This window comes from Heptranchias perlo, chromosome 7 (assembly GCF_035084215.1).
Source record: "Heptranchias perlo isolate sHepPer1 chromosome 7, sHepPer1.hap1, whole genome shotgun sequence".
In the NCBI taxonomy this organism is placed as follows: Eukaryota; Metazoa; Chordata; class Chondrichthyes; order Hexanchiformes; family Hexanchidae; genus Heptranchias; species Heptranchias perlo.
In genome coordinates this window covers 59630451-59651985 of record NC_090331.1, presented here as the reverse complement: position 1 = coordinate 59651985, position 21535 = coordinate 59630451, and the positions used below count along the sequence as shown (strand labels likewise).

Below are 21535 nucleotides of genomic sequence, written 5' to 3'. Positions count from 1 at the left end.
TGAAGAAATATCTGAATTATCTATTATTTAGTGAATAAATGATTTAGATAAGGATTTATAAAGTCCATCTGTGGTACAACAACAGATTAAATTTCCAGCATCTGCAGTATTTTGCTTTTGAACAGATTAAATAAATTGAATTATTGGCAAAATACAATTTATACAATGAAATTACAAACCACCGCAGTTTATATTAGATTTCTTCAAGATTTGGATCAAGTAGCTTTATTCCAACATTCCAGAAATACAATTTCATTTGATATTTTCTCTCAGGAATAAGTGACCACTGGATGGTCTTGTATTCTGGTACTACCATCTGATTTTAATAAAGGAAGTTATAAGACCAAATGTTTGATTTGTGATTGGGTATAGACGAGTGCTGCTGTATGTTCAGTTATTAATATAAAAAGAAAAACTTCAAATGCTGGAAATCTGAAAAAAAGGAAAATGCTAAAAATAAAGACCAGATCCCCATTAGCATCTGCAAAGAGAAAAGATGGGTTGATGTTTTGACAATCTGTTCAAAAGCAAAATACTGCAGATGCTGGAAGTTTAATCTGTTATTGTATCGCAGATGGACTTTATAAATCCTTATCTAAATCATTTATTCACTAAATAATAGTAATTTTGGTGAATAATCGATACTCATTTACAGATGCTTATAGACCTGCTGAGTGCTTGCAACATTTTATCTTTATTTTGGGATTGGTAAGTAGTTTGGTTTTCCTTTGGGTAGCACAGTGGTTACAGTTACTAATGTATTTCCACTGATGCTTAGTTTTACTATATCATAACTTCTAGGTCTGTGCATTTACTGTTTGGCTTGCTTATATTAAACTTGGAATTGTGTAATCCTTAATTTATTGTTATATACTATATTTCATATGACTGCAGTGCTGTAGCATTGCAGTTTTAAACTTTACATCTATGGCTGCCTGGTTAGCCACAGAGCGGGAAGATCCTGCTTGGATTCCTGATTTATACTGAGGTAGCTGATTTCGGGCATTGCAGCCAGATAGGGACTACAATTGGTGTGTTAGCTCAGCTGGGCTTGAATAGGGCAAATTGATCTGTGTTCCCATTCCCAATTGCTGTCCAATAACTCCTGCTGGAATTATACGTGCGGACATTGAGGATTGATTCCTACCCCCCACAAGCAATCGAATAACTTGCTGACATGATCTAGTTTTACACATAAAGAATGGCCACTTGGCTGAGGTACTGGAGGTAGCTTGTGGAAGCATACCTTATCAAGGAGTCAACATGTTTAGGATAAGGGGAGGGGGAAAATTGGCAGAGGTAATTTAAAAAAAATAAATTTATATCTCCGTAACATTAGTATATTTGATCCAAAAAAGCACTTGTTTTGCTTACAGGCTTACACCAGTGTTTCCAAGGCTTCTCTTAATCTGTCAGACCACAAGGAGCTCGGAAAAATGATGAATACCATTATATTTCACACAAAAATGGTAGATTCTTTGGTTGAAATGTTGGTAGAAACCTCAGATCTCTCTATCTTCTGGTGAGTACTTATTGTATTTCTCATTCCCATGACTAAGAGTTTGGTTTTTAATGCCTTTTAGAGCAGGAGCAACAGAAAACACTTTAGCAGAGAATAAATCCATATGCTTGTGTTTTAGGCTTTTACTTGAAGGAACAAAATTTAGATATTCACAAGAGCCTGTTGTTTTTGAACAGAAAATAATTGGTACTTGCTCCCCTCACCTTCCAACTTCCACTACACTTTGGTGGATGCTTGACAAAGCACGTAGTCCAAAGCTGCTATTTGTTTTTGTATGTAGTACTTAAAATTTTCCAATAAGAGTTAGACAAATAAATGTAGATGCTTTTTTGTATTGTCAGCCTTGGCTCAATGCTAGCGCACTCTTCTGAGAGTCAGAAGGTCCATTGAAGCCCCATCCAGAGACTTTGAGTACATAATCTAGGCTGATATGTCAGTGCAGTACTGAGGGAGCGCTGCACTGTCAGAGGTGATACCTTTAGGATGAGATGTTAACTGGGGCCCAGTCTGCCTCCTCAGGTGGACCTAAAAGATGCCATGGCACTTATCATAGTAGAGCATGGGAGATCTCCAGGTTTCTTGGCCAATATTTAACCCTCAACCAATGTCACTAAAACAGATTTTCTGGTAATTTATCTCACTGCTGTTTGTGAGAAATCATGGGCAAGTACATACTGCATGTCAACAGCAGCATCACTTAACATAGCGAGCATTAGCAAACATTGATTGCTGCTTTTTAAATGATGGTGCTAATTCAGAAAATTTATGTTTATGCAACTTTTCTGTGTACTTATCATATTTCTCACCATGGTGTGCTTCATAGTATCTGCAAATGTATTCTTTCACCACAGCTACCTGTTGCTTATAAATCAATCACGTGGGCTTTCCATTAATGTCCACAGAAATACAGAATTAATTTCATAATTTACGTGAATGTTCTGGTAGTTTACCTAATTGGCGCCGCATGTGTTCTAGGTTACAAACTGCACAGTTTGAGAGGAGTACAAAAGTGACAGTGAACACTATTAACACAGCTTATAAAGAAATTATTTTTGCTTTTGAAAAGAGCTCTATTTTCTTTTGTAACATAGGTGCTGGTGGTAATTGTTTTTCTCAAGTAAATCAGTAGCATGGATTTGGTGGAGGCAAAATAACTACTTTTATTTAAAACTAAATCATTGAATTGTTAGATTTATTATCACCATCAGTAAAGTAAATGATGGAAATAAAAGCACATCAATGGATTAAGGCACGGACACATCTGCCCCCCCCCCCCAAGACTTATGGATTTGTATCATTAAATTCCCAGCTGTCAGGACAGTCTCCCCCTCCAAACCCATCTTTCAGCTGTACTCCTTTGTCAGACCCTATACCACAGACATGAAGTCATAGTAATTGTGCAATTGTAACAAGTCACAGACAAATCAGCAACTTTCTTCCAAACCACAGTATGCAACTCCAGCATTCCGTATTCATTTTCTCTCTCTCTCTCTCTCTCTCTCTCTCTCTCTCTTTCCATTTCAAAGAGTGGACTTATTGGGCTACCAGGTACAAGTTACTTTAGCTCAGCCTGTTTTGGATGGTTTTACTTTACAAACTCATTTTTTCCTTGCTCCTCCAAATTGGAAAAAAGGAAAGCATCTAGGAGTATGCCACTACTCCCAACATACTGTACAATACCCTGCTACTTAACTGTATTGTGGGATCCAGATTTTTAATCACCTACTCCATAAACAATTTACACCTGGACCTAACAAGACAAGAACCCAGGACCAAGGCTAATTTGACCTTCTAATCAGGATTGACGTAAATGAGATATAAACCATTCACCACATTACATTTTTGAAAGAGATACTCAATCCATTTTGCTATCGTTTCAAACAATTATAAACAAAAGAATACATTGAGGAGTGAGATGCTCTTCCAAAAATGGTTACAAATATGTTACTTAAAAATAATCCCCATCACCAGGACAGCTGAACCCCACCCTGGCCAAGTCTCCTCTTTCAGCTGAAGCTTGGGTTCCGGCTGCAAGTTCCGAAGCGAGGAGCCGACAGTTGAGGGGCACATTGGGCCCCAGGCTGTTAGTGGGATTTGTTGCCCACTGTTGTTGCTGTGCTGCACGCTGCTCCTCTCCCAGCCCGGCGGTTGGAGCTTGCTATGTAAAATCAGGGCGTGCGGCTCCTCACTTGCAACCATCAGCGACCCAGTGCCAAAAGGCTGTTGTGACAGACAGGACTCAACCTCTCACCACCCGGCTAACACCACCCCAACCCCTGCCTTCAGTCACCCGCTGTGTGAAACACTGAGAGCCACTCAGTTCTGCAGTCACAGCTTTCTAATGAGCTGTCATGTTCCAGTGCATGACTGCACGTCAGGACTATCTCGTGCATACATGACTCACACACCAGGGCTGCTCGCAGAGGATTCTCACACATTGCAAACTCATAGCACAGCACACTGCGGGCCGGATTAAACTGTTCCACAGTCGGATCCGGCCTGTGCATCGTGCATTTGACACCTTTGATATATAGGGAACCTGCTCAGCCCTCCCCACAAATCAGCTAAAACAGTCATCAGATCCTCATTTTATAAACTAGGACAATTGCAACCGATAATTGTCTTTGCATCTCTTCATCCTTTTTAGATTTTCCAGTCCTAAAACTACTTGTCATGCGGATTTTAAAGGAACTAAGCTGAGGCAAAAGCTTTGTGAGGCATAGATGGGTGCACTTGTTGTATTTCTAAATTATCCAGTTAATTAAATAGCTACATTAGTATAGCAAACATACAAATAGGATGAGTGACTATAAGCAAAAATATTGATTATCTGTCCTGGATTTGTCCTTTATTTCTAATCACTTAATCATTTGTAATGCAGGCATACTATAATCCTGCAAAATAAAACTTTGTAACTTAACCAGTCAAACATTCTTTTCTTGTGATAAATAAAGCTTTCTACTCTACAATCAACAGGAACTGTTTTGTTTGATACCATTATGTAACAGACAAATGCAAAATCCTAGCCATGATGGCAGGAATGAACAAAAATTGGCAACAGAAGCTGTGAGCTGCAATGCCAACACTCAAATGAAAACTTAGAAATTGGAGGGAGGATGTGGGGAATAGGAAACATCATGTAAATGATGGTTTTGTGTGCATTGAAATCTATATAATATGCTTCGATTTAGGTGGCAATAAACCAAGCTTTGTTTTTCTGGCTTATGATTTTGCCTGAACCCCTTAAGTGTACAGCTGCAATGTAATGTTATCATCCATTTTTGTTTTAATTTCTGTTCTCACCTCAGCCAAGGATGCTATTGCTAGGAAGGGGGCTAGAATTGTTCCATTTCAGGCACACGCTACTGCACCAGGTTACATTTCCATTTCTCACATCATCCGTTCCTGTGGCCTTTCAGATTGCTGATTTAATACCAAGTTATGGCAGCTTTGTGCTGAGAGACTGTAGCCACTTGGAACTTGATTGAGACTGCCTTAGATAGGGCCTTTACAGCTAGCAGAGAGGTGACTTTCATCCAATTGGTCTGGGCTGAATTCAAACCCAAAGCCCAGAGGTGAAAGTACAGTGTGCTAATCCACTGTGCCACCCACTTCCTCAACCATCTGTTCTCTTATTTGCATCAAGGCATAGTATAAAAAAGCTTACCAGAATCTGTTGAGGTACAAAAACAAATTGATACTGTAAAGACTTGCTCAGATGTGAATCTTACCAATCCATGGTGACATTAAAAGTACCAGAGGCATATCTTATGATTATTCTGTTTGCAACACAGATAACATGGTACAACCTATTGCTTTTACTTTATTTGCTTTCTTTTCAGCCTCATCAGTGATCCAGCCAATTTTCCATTCCTAGTGCAATAAAAACATTACACATGTTAGATTAGTATCAAAAGTTTGGAAGATTTGTGTACATGCAACATATTTTGTATTTCTAAAAAATGTGTTGGTACCAAAATCTTGATCTCAAACTCCGCATCCTCTTCCTTTAAACTTTAAAGAAAATGCTGCACAACATATTGGAAAATAATTGAAATCATATTTGAAAGGGTTGAAGTAGATTTTTGTATTGAGCAATATTTGGATATGTGGAACTGTATTTACTCTTTGTAAATGTATTGAAGTGATGTTTAATGCTCTTAAGCTTTTACAGTCGTGCTTTTGAGAAGATGTTTCACCAGTGCTTGGAGTTGCCCTCACAATCACGATATTCAATTGCTTTCCCACTGGTTTGCACACATTTCATGAGCTGCACTCATGAATTGTGTCCCGAAGAGGTAAGGTGGTTTTTGTTTTATTTAGTCTCAGTTGCGTGCATTTCAAAATATCAAGTTTCCCTTCAAAGTTAAAGAAAGGATTGTGTAGCTATAAATAGATCTTGGGGTGACTTGTGGCACCATTCACCCTCATTTATGGCCCTTGGAATATTCCAGACCATTGAACTGTGGAATGTTGCCAGAGCTGAGATTCCACATTGTTCTCTCTCCTCTGTCCATATAAAAAAACAAGGAATTGCGTAGAATTACAGCACGGAAGTAGGCCGTTCAGTCCATATTGCTGTAGTCCTAATCCTATGTGTCTGCCCTGTTCCCATTTCCCTATATCCCCTTTCTTTCAACCACCTATCTAACCTATTCTTGAATGTTGCCGTGATCTCTGCTTCGATCACTAGCTGTAGTGGGTATTCCACAGCCCCACGACTCTGTTTTTAAAAAAAATGTTCTCCTACCCTCTGTCCAAACAGAGACCATGTCAACAAGAATAGGTTGAGATAGGTGGATATGGGAACAAGGCATACACATGAGATTAGGATGTGGAGGATACACATCAACACAGAGTGGTTGGGCCAAATGGCCTGTTTCTGTATTATAATTTCTGTGTAAAAAAGGATGAAATTGCAACAGAGAAGAGCAATGTTACAAAGAAGGACAACAGGAATAATCCCAGGTGTAAAGGGGATGAGCTACAAGGAAAGATTGGAGAAACTCATACTCTATAGTCCATAGAGATGATGATTAAAGGAAGGGGGGAGCCCTCATGGAGGTGCAGGAAATATTACATCTTATAAGTAAGATAAACCCAGGATTTGCTTCAGGAAAGCCAGTATTATAATAATAATGAGGCCATAAATTAAAACTAGTGAAAAGTACATTTCAAAATGTATGTTAGTAAGAGTTTTATTTTAACACTCATAACTATTTGCCAGGTAAGTTCAAAATATAATTGGCTGCTGAGGTGGATAGAGTCAAGCTCAATGGGCCAAATTACCCTTTCTTGTCTTTGCAATATATTAAGCATTTTTTATTTTGTTCAGCTATAATATATTAATGAAATATGAAAAGCTTTGTCTTATGCTACTCAAATGCATCGATGCATATTTAATTTAAAGCATTTGTTACGTTGCGTAGATATGCTAGTAACTGTGACTGCTTTAGTTGCAGCTTGTGCTAAGTGCCTTTGTTTTATTTCTGTATCTGTTTCGACAACTCATTTGTCTTAAACATGCACACATGCTTCTTATATCAGTTGCTTGATGAAACAATTGCTATGTCTGGACTGTAACACAAAATTTTGTTTCTTTGTTTAAGCATCCTTAATGCACCATAGGAGTAAAGCTCAGCTTGACTGGTTTTGTGGAAAGCACATGCTTGAAACAAACACATAAATGCCGTTAGAACATAAGAAATAGGAGCAGGAGTAGGCCACCTGGCCCCTCGAGACTGCTTCGCCATTCAATAAGATCATGGCTGATCATTGAAACATACAAAATTCTTACAGGGCTCTACAGATAGATGCAGGGAGGATGTTTCCCCTGGCTGGGGAGTCTAGAACCAGGGGTCACAGTATCAGAATAAGAGGTCGGCCATTTAGGACTGAGATGAGAAATTTCTTCACTTGGAGGGTAGTGAATCTTTGGAATTCTCTACCCCAGAGGGCTGTGGAGGCTCAGTCATTGATCTCTATTTTGAATGTACTCAATAGATTTCTAGATATTAAAGGCATCAAGAGATATGGGGATAGTGCAGGAAAATGGCGTTGAGATAGAAGATCAGCTATGATCTTGTTGAATGGTGCAGTAGGCTGGAGGGGCCTTCTATTTCTTATGATCTTCGACCCCAACTCCACTTTCCAGCCCGATCCCCAATTATCATGATGTGGATAGGCAGTGCCACATTGGTCTCCTATTTCTATGTTCTGTAAAGCCCCAGGACCTGCCATGTTGAGGAACTACTGGCATCAGTCATTGTATAGGATGTACCAGTTTTGCTTAATGGTACGGAAGAGCCATCACCAAGGGCTTCTGACACGCATCACTAGTGATGATTGATGCCAATTATCATATAAGGCAAGACATACAGACCCTTTTAAAGGGAGAACTATTGCTTTGGCAGTCTGGAGTTTACCTTCATGAGAATTTCTTGTCATTGAAATTCCAGTCACACCCAGGAAGGTGTCACTGAGGCCACTTCAATACCAGTTTGCACCAGCATCTTTCGCACCACGCATCCAAAGTAATAATTCAAATACAGAGAAAAATCAAAAGTGAATGTCCCTCTGAGGAAGCAATTGAATGGGCCACTAGAGCCATAAGCATTAGAAAGTAATGATTTAAAAAAACCAGTCATGGGAATGGATAACTGAAAACATTCTGCAGAGAATGACTCCTGCCTGGCATTCTTGCTGAACTTTTAAAATTTTGGCCCAAAATTTTAAAATCCTATTTTTTTAACCAAAGTTCCTTGTCGGGCTTTTTTTTTGTGTATTCTATTAAATTTCCTGTAGCTTGTTATCTTCCAGCATGGGAGATCCATCGCACATCATGTTAACCCTGACAGTTCCAAACATATGAATGCTTTTGGTTGATAAATCAAATGGCAAAGGTCCACCCACTTCCACTGAGCCCAATGGGCAAAGTTTGTTTGCCAAAGAGCCACACAATTAGAAACAATTGCCAAATCAGGGCACAGTTCCTTTCACAGTCAACCAGTGTCCCTCAATGAAGATCAAATGTAGGCTGGGGAGTCCAACAGCAAGCAGCGGTTCATGCCTTGGACTTGGGTGAGATCCATGACTTTTAGTAATGCTTTGCAGAATGGTGTGGCTATAACTTGTGTCACTCTCCGTGCCCTTGGGTGGGGTAATTTAGTGCATGGTAGTTACAACAGTAACTATTGCAACTTCCAATGATGGGAAAGGTATTTTTGATAGGCTGGTAGAGGAATTCCTAGAAGGTTTGAAGAAGCACTGACTTATAAACAGTTTTGGAATTGATAGTGAAAAGCAGTTGCTTTTCTATGAGCACCCCTCATTCAGCCAACAGGACATGACAAAATTCAGCAGAGCAATAGGCATTTGCACTGTGTGGGCCAGGGTTTCTGAGCCCTGTACTCTGGAACAAAGCTGCATCCGTGCCAAGAGGCTCTTGCTGCAGTTCTGAATCTGTCTAGGCCTCACGGCAATGATCCGCTAGATCCCCAGGTTGAAGGCTGCCTGCCAAAATTTGTGGCGTAGTGAAGAAATTTCACTATTTGCATGAGTCTTAGATACTATCAAAGACGGATGCCCTTTTCATTTAATGTGCTCAGTTCTTAAATTTCGCAAAACAATCTGATCAGATAATTCATGGGATCATGTAAGGATAGCTGCATTATCTGCAAAGATAGACAAATTATTTACAAGAGGCACAACTGAAAGGGTTCACTCTAAAGAGGAGACAACATATCTCTGTTTCAGATATCTTGGAATGTTCAAAAAAGGGGAGCCCTGCCCAATATTAAGTCTCAGTACTAATCTAGCGCCTCAGAGAGTTTGAAGATGGTCACGGTGCCTTAGAACATTCAGGCACTATGCTCAGAGGACGAACAGATAAAGCACATAAAGAGCAAGAGGATAACTAAGGAAAGAGTAGGGCCTTTTAGAGACCAAAAAGGTAACCTATATGTGGAGGCAGAAGATGTGGGTATGGTTCTTAATGAATACTTTGGGTCTGTCTTTACAAAGGAGCGGGATGATGCAGAGATGGTAGTTAAGGAGCAGGAGTGTGAAATATTGAATGGGACAAGCATAATGAGAGGGGCAGTATTAAGGGGTTTAGCATCTTTGAAAGTAGATAAATCACCTGGATGAAATGTATCCCAGGCTGTTAAGAGAAGCATGGGAGGAAATAGCGGAGGCTGTGACCATCATCTTCCAATCCTCCCTGGCTACAGGCGTGGTGCCGGAGGATTGGAGGACTGCTAACATCGTACCGTTGTTAAAAAGGGACATAAAGGATAGACCTAGTAATTACAGGCCAGTCAGTCTAACCTCGGTGGTGGGCAAATTATTGGAATCAATTCTGAGGGACAGTATAAACTGTCATTTAGAAAGGCACAGATTAATCAAGGACAGTCAACATGGATTTGTTAAGGGAAGGTAATGTCTGACTAATTTGATTGAATTTTTTGAGGAGGTACAAGGAGGGTCGACGAGGGTAGCACGTTTGATGTAGTCTTCGTGGATTTTGACAAGGCTTTTGACAAGGTCCCACATGGCAGACTGGTCAAAAAAGTAAAAGTCCATGGGATCCAAGGGAAAGTGGTAAATTGGACCCAAAATTGGCTAAGTGGCAGTAAGTAAAAGGTAATGGTCAATGGGTGTTTTTGTGACTGGAAGATTGTTTCCAGTGGGTTCCACAGGGCTCAGTACTAGGCCCCTTGCTTTTTGTAGTATATATCAATGATTTAGACTTAAATGTAGGGGGCATGATTAAGAATTTTGCAGATGATACAAAAAATTGGCTGTGTGGTTGATAGTGAGGAGGAAAGCTGTAGACTGCAGGAAGATATCAATGGACTCAAATGGGCAGAAAAGTGGCAAATGGAATTCAATCTGGAGAAATGTGAGGTAATGCATTTGGAGAGGTTAAACAAGGCAAGGGAATACACAATAAATGGGTGAGGATGAGAGGGACCTTGGAGTGCATGTCCACAGATCCCTGAAGGTAGCAGGACAGGTAGATAAGGTGGTTAAGAAGGCATATGGTATACTTTCCTTTATTAGCCGGGGCATAGAATATAAGAGCGGGGAGATTATGCTGGAGCTGTATAAAACACTGGTTAGGTCACAGCTTGAATACTGCATACAGTTCTGGTCACATTACAGAAAAGATGTAATTGCACTAGAGTGGGTACAGAGGGATTGACAAGGATGTTGCCAGGACTGGAGAATTTTAGCTACGAGGAAAGATTGGATAGGCTGGGGTTGTTTTATGAGGGGCCTAGATAGAGTGGACAGGAAGGACCTAGTTCCCTTAGCAGAGAGGTCAATAACCAGGGGGCATAGATTTAAAGTAATTGGTAGAAGGATTAGAGAGGAGCTGAGGAAAATTATTTTCACCCAGAGGTTGGTCGGGGGCTGGAACTCACTGCCTGAAAGGGTGGTAGAGGCAAAAACCCTAGTCACATTTAAAAAGTACTTGGATATGCACTCGAAGTGCCGTAACCTACAAAGCTACGGACCAAATGCTGGCAAGTGGGATTATGCAAGGTAGCTCTTTTTCGACCGGCACAGACAAGATGGGCTGAATGGCCTCCTTCTGTGCCGTAAATTTTTTTATGTTTCTCTATATTTCGGTACATGTCTCATGGTGTCCATTACAGTTTGTTACAAATGCAAAATAATCTTTGGCCGCCTTTCTCCGTTTAATCAGGTAGGTTCTTCTGATTTGTAGCCAAAATTTTCAAACAGGTACAACTGCTCTCTAGTGAACTTGGCAGTTTACAAGCTGCTACAGTTACCTGCATTCTGATAATGAGTACTTGAGCAGTGGTCTTAACACAACAGGCTAGGTTAAGGAGCAGCAATCATAGTATCATAAGGTTTAAAATAGCTATGGAAAAGGAGTTGACCACTCTATAAAATAAAAATACTCAATTGGAAGAGGGCCAATTTCAGAGGGATGAGAACAGATCTGGCCTGGGTAAATGGGAATCATAGATTGGCTGGCAGGCAAAACTAATTGAACAGTGGGCGGCCTTTAAAGAGGAGATAATTTGGGTACAGACAAGGTACATTCCAACGAGGGAGAAAGGTAGGGCAACTAAAGCCAGAGCACCCTGGATGACAAAGGAAATGGAGAATAAGATGAAGATGAAAAAAGTGGCATATGACAGGTGTCAGGTTGATAACACAAGTGAGAACCAGACAGAATATAGAAAGTTCAGAGGGGAAGTGAAAAAGGAAATAAGAGGGGCAAAGAAAGAGTATGAGAATAGACTAGCGACCAACATAAAAGGGAATCCAAAAGTCTTTTACAGACATGTTAACAGTAAATGGGTAGTAAGAGGAGGGGTGAGGCCGATTAGGGACCATAAAGGAGATCTGCTCATGGAGGCAGTAGGCATGGCTGAGGTATTAAATGAGTACTTTGCATTGGTCTTTCCCATGGAAGAAGATGCTGCCAGAGTCTTGGTAAAGGAAGATATAGTTAAGATACTGGATGGGATAAAAATTGAGAGAGAAGAGGTCCCAGAAAGGCTAGCTGTACTTAAAATAGATAAGTTACCTGGTCCGGATGGGATGCACCCTAGGATACTAAGGGAAGTAAGGGGGGAAATTGTGGAGGTACTGGCCATAATCTTCTAGACATCCTTAGATACGTGGGTGGTGCCAAAGGATTGCAGAATTGCAAATGTTGCACCCTTGTTCAAAAAAGTGTGTAAAGACAAACCCAGCAACTATAGGCCAGTCAGTTTAACCTTGGTGGTGGGGAAACTTTTGGAAACGATAATCCGGGACAGAATTAACAGTCACGTGGATGAGTGTGGATTGATTAGGGAAAGCAAGCATGGATTTGTTAAAGGCAAATTGTGTTTAACCAACTTGATGGAGTTTTTTGATGAGGTAACAGAGGGTAGGTGAGGGCAATGTAGTTGATGTGTGATGTATATGGATTTTCAAAAAGCGTTCGATAAAGTGCCACATGGTAGGCTTGCTATTAAGATTGTGGCCCATGGAATAAAGGGGGCAATGGCAACATGGATACAGAATTGGCTAAATGACAGGAAACAGAGAGTAGTGGTGAATGGTTGTTTTTCAGACTGGAGGGAGGTGTGCAGTGGTGTTCCCCAGGGGTCAGTGCTGGGACCACTGCTTTTCTTGATACACATATTAATGACTTGGACTTGGGAGTACAGGGCACAATTTCAAAATTTGCGGTTGACACAAAGCTTGGAAGAGTAGTGAACAGTGAGGAGGATAACGCTAGACTTCAAGAGGATATAGACACTCTGGTGGCATGGGCGGACTTGTGGCAGATGAAGTTTAATGTGGAAAAATGTGAGGTGATGCATTTTGGTAGGAAAAATGAGGAGGGGCAATGTAAACTAGAGGGCACAATTCTAAAAGGGATGGAGGAACAGAGAGATTTGGGGTGACTGTGCATAAATCATTGATGGTGGCAGGGCAGATTGAGAAAGCGGTTAAAAAAGCATGCGGGATCCTGGGCTTTATAAATGGAGGCATAGAGGACAAAAGCAAAGAAGTCATGATGTAACACTGGTTCGGCCACAACTGGAGTATTGTGTCCAGTTCTGGGCACCACACTTTAGGAAGAATGTGAAGGCCTTAGAGAGGGAGCAGAGGAGATGTACTACAATGATTCCAGGGATGAGGAACTTAAGTTACGGGGATAAACTGGAGAAGCTGGGATTGTTCTCCTTGGAAGAGAGAAGGTTGAGAGGAGATTTGATAGAGGTGTTCAAAATCATGAAGGGTCTAGACAGAGTGGATAGAGAGAAACTGTTCCCATTGGTGGAAGGGTCAAGAACCAGAGGGCATAGATTTAAGGCGATTGGCAAAAGAACCAAAGGTGATATGAGGAGAAACTTTTTTTACACGGTGAGTGGTTAGGATCTGGAATGCACTGCCTGAGGGAGCGTTGGAGGCAGATTCAATCATAGCCTTCAAAAGGGAACTGGATAAGTACTTAAAACAAAAAAATGTGCAGGGATAGGGCAGGGCGGTGGGACTAGCTGGATTGCTCAAGCATAGAACTGGCATGGACTCGATGGGCTGAATGGCCTCCTTCCATGCTGTAACCTTCTATGATTCTATGAAACACAGCTTCATCTTAGCAGCTAAACATCATCATTCTTCAAACCAATCGTGATTAACACCACCGGAGATCAGGTAGTTGACCTAAAAGATGTCTACTTCCATATTGCCATACAGGAATGCGATTGAAAGTTTCAGGTTCAATTTCAAAGAATTTGGACAACAGCTTACATTTCAAAATCACTCATTACATACCTAGAGATTTCTGAGTGCTTTACTGGATGATGGATAGCAGGTGGACACTGAACGGCAGGAAAAACTAGCAGAGGTCAGGAGGGGGCAAAAGCACAATCGAAAAAGAGGGTCTTCTAGGTGATTTTTGAAGTCAGAGAGAGAGAGAGCTTGCAAGGTTGTGAAAGAGCAGCTATGGAAGGAATAGGAAATTAAAAGTAGATCATTGTTGGAGGGTGTGCGCACAGACATAGCATTGGAGAAATCATAATAGAGAGCGACGAGGCTGTAGGAGGATTTGATGGTGTGGCGAATCTTCATTAATACTCTGATGTGGGAAGCCACTGGCACTTGGTGAAGACGGGTGATGGGGATGAACGACGTAGTATAGGTTAGGGTGCGGGAGGCAGAATTCCGGGTGATTTGTAGTTATGAATGGTAGATGTGGGGAGGCTGGCACTAACAGTGGTAAAGTCTCGTTATGAGTTGGAGAAAAGCATGTATGTGGCGGCGGGGGGGGGGAGAGGAGGAGGAGGAGGAGGAGGGTGGTGGTGAAGTTACCATGCTGAAATGACATATGCGTAGTGACACAGTGCACGTGGGGGAGGAAGTAAAGATCGGGTACAGCAATTAGCGCAGCTACTGCTGTATCGCCTAAATACCCAGGCAGTTTACAAATGTGCCTTTCTGTGCTCAGAGTGCATCACAGAATGAAATATTTCCACACTTAACCATATCTGGATAATTGGCTTCATGAATCTCTCCTCTGGAATTTACTGGCTCACCATACAGTTGATACTCAAGTTCAGGAGCTTGGCTACTGAGTCCATTGTGAGAAGTCTTAGCTGCAGCCCATGGGAAATCTAACATCTTTGGGACATTATTTCAAACTAGCTAAAAGAACATCTTTCTGCCTCTATAGCAGTGGGCACCAGGGCAATTAGAGTCTCCTGTGATAGCCTCTTCCACAGTTTTTGGTGGTAACAAGACAGGACCCCCGTCAGGAGGTGGCCCCCAGCTACAGTATTGAAAGAAGGTGAATATACCTTGCATATACCTTGAATGTTAGATTGGCTTCGGACTATTTCCAGATCATAGTGTAGGGTAAATTGTTTGTATTGGTGAATAATGCTACAGTAGGTTTCTACATCAGTAAGCAGGGGGCACAAGAAGGACCCGTGCCTGATCTTATACAGATGCAGTCTTGCTAGTGTATGAATCACAAGATCATACTTTTGGTTCAACATTTAGGCAGAGTAGGTGGAAAAGCAACAGGTGCCTCAATCGTTCAATTATCCTCACAATCGTGTTTCCCTGACATCCTGACAATGAGCAAGGACAGGATCCTACTGTGTTGCAGGTGAGATCTCCTCTCTCAATTAATGAAAATAAATATTACCTGGAGATATTCTGTTTAATGGCCTGGCTATTGAAAGGCAAAGATGGTTAGACCAGGAACTCCCACGCTTAACGGTACAAGGCTTAATTTATGAAAAGAGACACAGATAGGCAGCATTGTAAGCAGTGTAGATGGAAGCATAAAATTACAGAGATATTAATAGATTAAGTGAATGGGCAAAACTGTGGCAAATGGATTTCAGTGTAGGCAAGTGTGAGATCATCTATTTTGGACCTAAAAGGGATAGATCAGCGTATTTTCTAAATGGTGAAAAGCTTGAAACAGTGGAGGTCCAAAGAGACTTATGGGTCCATGTACACAAATCATTAAAATGTCATGGACAGGTACAGAAAATAATCAAAAAGGCTAATGGAATGCTGGCCTTTATTTCTACAGGACTAGAATACAAGGGGGTAGAAGTTATGCTACAGCTATACAAAGCCCTGGTTAGACCATACCTGGCGTACTGTGTTCAGTTCTGGGCACTGCACCGTAGGAAGGATATATTGGCCTTGGAAGGGAGTGCAGCGTAGATTTCTTAGAATGATACCTGCACTCCAAGGGTTAAATTACGAGGAGATATTACACAAACTAGGGTTGTATTCCCTGGAATTTGGAAGATTATGGGATGATTTGATTGAAGTTTTCAAGATAAGGAGAACTGATAGGGTAGATAGAGAGAAACTCTTTCTGCTGGTTGGAGAGTCTAGGACTAGGGGACATAGCCTAAAAATTAGAGCCAGTACTTTCAGGAGCGAAGTTAGGAAACACTTCTACTTGCAGAGGGTTGTAGAAGTTTAGAACTCTCTTCCGCAAACGGCAGTTGATGCGAGCTCAATTGTTAATTTTAAATCTGAGATTGATAGATTTTTGTTAACCAAAGGTATTAAGGGATATGGGGCTACGGCAGGTGTATGGAGTTAGGTCACAGATAAACAATTATCTCATTGAATGATGGAACAGGCCCGAGGGGCTAAATGGCCTACTCCTGTCCTTATGTTCCTATAAAAGTGGCCGTTAAATAAGGCTTAAAAAGCAAAGTGGAAATTGAGTCCATATAATTGTTTAGTTGTATCTTATGTCAGGTCCCTCTTATTTTGGACTATGTTTTGTTCAAAAATTATGTTCTTTCATGAGCTATTTGTTTGGTTTATTGGTTTCTTGTTATGCAAACTAGTTTCAACCATTTTTGTTGCCATTGGTTTAAAAGCCCAAAATAAACCAGTGATCAAGTAGTGGATGGTTGAGTGCGTTCTGTATTCATTATCATCTTGCTGGAAAGAAGCACAAGAAGCAGGTGAAAGGTCGTTCCACAACGCTTCTAGCACATCACTGAAATGAAGTTCCAGTGGATATTATTTGTAATGTTTACTAATCATTGTCTAGTTTTGACAGCTGTATACACTATTGTATTTGGTAGATTGGTTCTTGCAGTTGGTGATTTGACTTCTCTGCATGGGGCCTTCCCCTCCTAAATTGTGCTACTTTGGTATACCTTAAAGGATGCTTAAATTAAGAATAAAAATAGATTATCTAACTTGAAATTTTTCACTCACTTTTCCATGATATCTTGTTCCATACAGCACAATTCCACACAATTATCTCATCAGGCCCTGCAACGACGCAGGTTTTTTTTCGGGGTAGGGTATAGAGGTAGAGGGGAACTAAGGGTGGTAGTCAGTTTCAGTTTAGATTAATGTCTAAAAGAACTGCTACAGTGGTACAATTTCTAGATCCATATCTGATGCAGGAATTATGACATTGCGTGTGCTAAGCAGCTGGTTTCCTCAGAGGTAATTAAGCTAGGCCTTTTAGGTGTGTGGATGAATCCTATCATTTGAATAATGAAGTCGTTAGCAGGTAGGTCATTAAACTTTAAATGCGTCATTAATTCCCCACTTACGTTCATCTTACAATACATCTGTTCAGATTCCAACGTGCACTTATGGTTTTGTCAATTCTGAACTATTATAGAGGCATCACATTGGAGATCGCAGTCTCTCACTGTGCAACATGTTCCTCGATGAAATGGCTAAGCAAGCCCGCAATCTCATCACAGACATATGTACAGAGCAGTGCACTCTTAGTGACCAGGTGAGATTTCAGCTTCTACATATTATGGGTTTTGAGTGAAGGAGATTGCCAAAACTAGATTAAGAAATTTCAATACACCTTTCAGAGCATTGCATGATATTTGCCATGTAGTCTGTAAATGTAACACCGCTGCTATGTTTTAAAAGGCCTCATAATGGTGGTCTTAATCCTTTGTTGCCCAGAGCAATTACTGGAATATTAAGATTATATTGGGGGAAGAGAAATAGATGATTTGGGCTTCATGTATCTTGAAATTAGTTAAATGTGTTTTTTTTATTTGTTCATAGGATGTGGGCATCGCTGGCAAGGCCAGCATTTATTGCCCATCCCTAATTGCCCTTGAGAAGGTGGTGGTGAGCCGCCGCCTTGAACCGCTGCAGTCTGTGTGGTGAAGGTTCTCCCACATTGCTGTTAGGGAGGGAGTTCCAGAATTTTGACCCAGCGACGATGAAGGAACGGTGATAGAATTCCAAGTCGGGGTGGTGTGTGACTTGGAGGGGAAGGTGCAGGTGGCGTCGTTCCCATGTGCTTGCTGCCTTGTCCTTCTAGGTGGTAGAGGTCGCGGGCTTCAGAGGTGCTGTCGAAGAAGCCTTGGCAAGTTGCTGCAGTGCATCCTGTAGATGGTACACACTGCAGGCACGGTGTGCCGGCGGTGAAGGGAGTCAATGTTTAGGATGGTGGATGGGGTGCCAATCAAGCAGGCTGCCTTGTCCTGGATGATGTCGAGCTTCGAGAGTTGTTGGAGCTGCGCTCATCCAAGCAAGTGGAGAGTATTCTATCACACTCCTGACTTGTGCCTTGTAGATGGTGGAAAGGTTTTGGGGAGTCAGGAGGTGAGAATACCCAGCCTCTGACCTGCTCTTGTAGCCACAGTATTTATGTGGCTGGTCCAGTTAAGTTTCTGGTCAATGGTGACCCCCAGGATGTCAATGGTGGGGGATTCGGTGATGGTAATGCCGTTGAATGTCAAGGGGAGGTGGTTAGACTCTATTTTGTTGGAGATGGCCATTGCTTGGCACTTGTCTGGTGCGAATGTTACTTGCCACTTATGAGCCCAAGCCTGGATGTTGTCCAGGTCTTGCTGCATGCGTGCACGGACTGCTTCATTATCTAAGGGGTTGCGAATGGAACTGAACACTGTGTGCATTGATCAGCGAACATCCCCATTTCTGACCTTATGATGGAGGGAAGGTCATTGATGAAGCAGCTGAAGATGGTTGGGCCTAGGACACTGCCCTGAGGAACTCCTGCAGCAATGCCCTGGGGCTGAGATGATTGGCCTCCAACAACCCTTACCATCTTCCTTTGTGGTAGGTATGACTCCAGTCACTGGAGAGTTTTCCCCCTGATTCCCATTGACTTCAATTTTACTAGGGCTCCTTGGTGCCACACTCGGTCAAATGCTGCCTTGATGCCAAGGGCAGTCACTCTCTCCTCACCTCTGGAATTCAGCTCTTTTGTCCATGGTTGGACCAAGGCTGTAATGAGGCCTGGAGCTGAGTGGTCCTGGCAGAACCCAAACTAAGCATCGGTGAGCAGGTTATTGGTGAGTAATTGCCGCTTGATAGCACTATCGATGATACCTTCCATCACTTTGCTGATGATTGAGAGTAGACTGATGGGGCAGTAATTGGCCGGATTGGATTTGTCCTGCTTTTTGTGGACAGGACATACCTAAGCAGTTTTCCACATTGTTGGGTAGATGCCAGTGTTGTAGTTATACTGGAACAGCTTGGCTAGAGGCGCGGCTAGTTCTGGAGCACTCAGCTGGGTTGTTGGGGCCCATAGCCTTTGCTGTGTCCAGTGCACTCAGCGGTTTCTTGATATCACGTGGAGTGAATTGAATTGGCTGAAGACTGGCTTCTGTGATGGTGGGGATATCGGGAGGAGGCCGAGATGGATCATTCGCTCTACACTTCTGGCTGAAGATGGTTGCGCTCAAGTGCTGTACTCTGCTGTCATTGAGGATGGGGATGTTCAGAGTCTCCTCCTCCCGTTAGTTGTTTAATTGTCAACCACCATTCACTACTGGATGTGGCAGAGTTCTGATCTGATCCGTTGGTTGTGGAATCGCTTAGCTCGGTCTATAGCATGTTGCTTCCACTGTTTAGCATGCATGTAGTCCTGTGTTGTAGCTTCACCAGGTTGGCACCTCATTTTTAGGTACGCCTGGTGCTGCTCCTGGCATGCTCTTCTACACTCCTCATTGAACCAGGGTTGTTCCCCTGGCTTGTTGGTAATGGTAGATTGAGGAATAAGCTGGGCCGTGAGGTTACAGGTTGTGCTGGAATATAATTCTGCTGCTGCTGATGTCCCACAGTGCCTTATGGATGCCTAGTTTTGAGCTGGTGGATCTGTTCTGAATCTATCCCATTTAGCATGGTGGTAGTGCAACACAGCACGTTGGATGGTGTCCTCAGTGTGAAGATGGGACTTAGTCTCCACAAGGACTGTGCAGTGGTCACTCCTACCAATACTGTCATGGACAGATGCATCTGCGACAGGTAGATTAGTGAGGACGAGGTCAAGTAGGTTTTTCCCTCATGTTGGTTCGCTCACCACCTGCTGCAAGCCCAGTCTGGCAGCTATGTCCTTCAGGACTCAGCCAGCTGGTCAGTAGTAGTGCTACCGAGCCTCTCTTGGTGATGGACATTAAAGTCCCCCACCCAGAGTACATTCTGTGCCCTTGCTACCCTTTGTGCTTCTTCCAAGTGGTGCTCAACATGGAGGAGGACTGATTCTTCATCTGAGGGAGGGCGGTAGGTGGTAATCAGCAAGAGGTTTCCTTGCTCATGTTTGACCTGATGCCATGAGATTTCATGAGGTCCAGAGTCAATGTTGAGGACTCCCAGGGCCACTCCCTCCTGACTGTATATCACTGTACCGCCCCCTCTGGTGGGTCTGTCCTGCCGGTGGGACAGGACATACCGAGGGATGGTGATGGAAGAGTCTGGGACGTTGGCTGAAAGGTATGATTCTGTGAGTATGGCTATGTCAGGCTGTTACTTGACTAGTCTGTGGCACTGCTCTCCCAATTTTGGCACAAGTCCCAGATGTTAGTGAGGAGGACTTTACAGGGTCGACTGGGCTTGGTTTGCTTTTGTTGTGTCCGGTGCCTAGTGGTCTGATGCTGGGTGGTCCGTCCTGTTTTATTCTTATGACTTTTTGTACCGTGTTTGTACAACTGAGTGGCTTGCTGGACCAGACCATATCAGAGAGAAGTTAAGAATCAACCACATTGCTGTGGGTATGGAGTCACGTATAGGCCAGACCGGGTAAGGACGGCAGGTTTCCTTCTCTAAAGAATATTAGTGAACCAGATAGATTTTTACGACAATCTGGTAGTTAAATTCCCCAGCTGCCGTGGTTGGATTTGAACTCATGACTCTGGATTAATAGTAGAGTTCTCTGGATTACTAGTCCAGTATCATAACCACTATGCTACCGTATAGTCAGATCTGTTGATGGATAGCTCAACCAGTTGTGAGCCAGATACACTCAAGTCTATGCCCCTTGGACTTGAAAGGGCTACATGTACCCGTAACCAGACAAGTGGGTGATGAGAGCTTTTGGGTATGTTCTAAAGACTCTACATCTAGATCTGTACTTTCAGACAACTGTTTTTTGAACTAAATACATAATATTGAATCTTACCAGACTTCCAGTCTCTCCTCTGGCTAATCTCTGTTTAGGAGGAATACTTTCTGGACACCCAAAAATCAGCATTGTTTCTGGACAGTTTACAGGATTACGGTCATTACCTTCGGCAGTCCATCACTTTTGATAGGACAGTTAAGAATTGATAACCCTCATCAGATGCATGATGTGGTGCTTTCTTGTTCGGGTGTATCCGAATGTGGTAGCTATAATAGCATAGAAGTGCACCTTTCTTACAAAAAAAAAGTGGGGCTTAAACCCACAATCTTGAGACTCAAACAAAAGTACTAGCAATGAGCCAAACCAAAGTCACGAAAATAGATTTTTTTAAAAATATCTATTTCCGTGACTTTGGTTTAGCTCATTGGTATACTTTCGTTTGAGTAAGAAGATTGTGGGTTTAAGCCCCAGATCACCGTTTGAGCACATAATTACATAGAACGTACAGCACAGAAACAGGCCATTCGGCCCAACAGGTCCCTGCCGATGTTTATGTTCCGCTTGAGCCTACTTCATCTAACCCTATCGGCTGATAATTTAGTTATGATGTGGAGATGCCGGTGATGGACTGGGGT

The 21535-nt window shown here is 42.2% G+C and overlaps 1 protein-coding gene across 3 annotated transcripts in view; it reads left to right on the top strand.

Annotated features, from left to right (window-relative positions):
• The window catches only part of nckap1 (NCK-associated protein 1), a 170970-nt gene that overhangs the window by 88628 nt on the left and 60807 nt on the right, over positions 1-21535 (top strand). Inside the window, exons 16-18 of one of the 3 annotated variants that reach the window (XM_067987687.1) lie at positions 1377-1522; positions 5697-5820; positions 17184-17303. In XM_067987687.1, coding sequence (XP_067843788.1) covers positions 1377-1522; positions 5697-5820; positions 17184-17303 — 390 coding nt within the window. Of the gene's footprint in view, positions 1-1376; positions 1523-5687; positions 5821-17183; positions 17304-21535 lie in introns of all 3 variants that reach the window. The other 2 variants (XM_067987686.1, XM_067987688.1) reach the window with 2 other exon arrangements.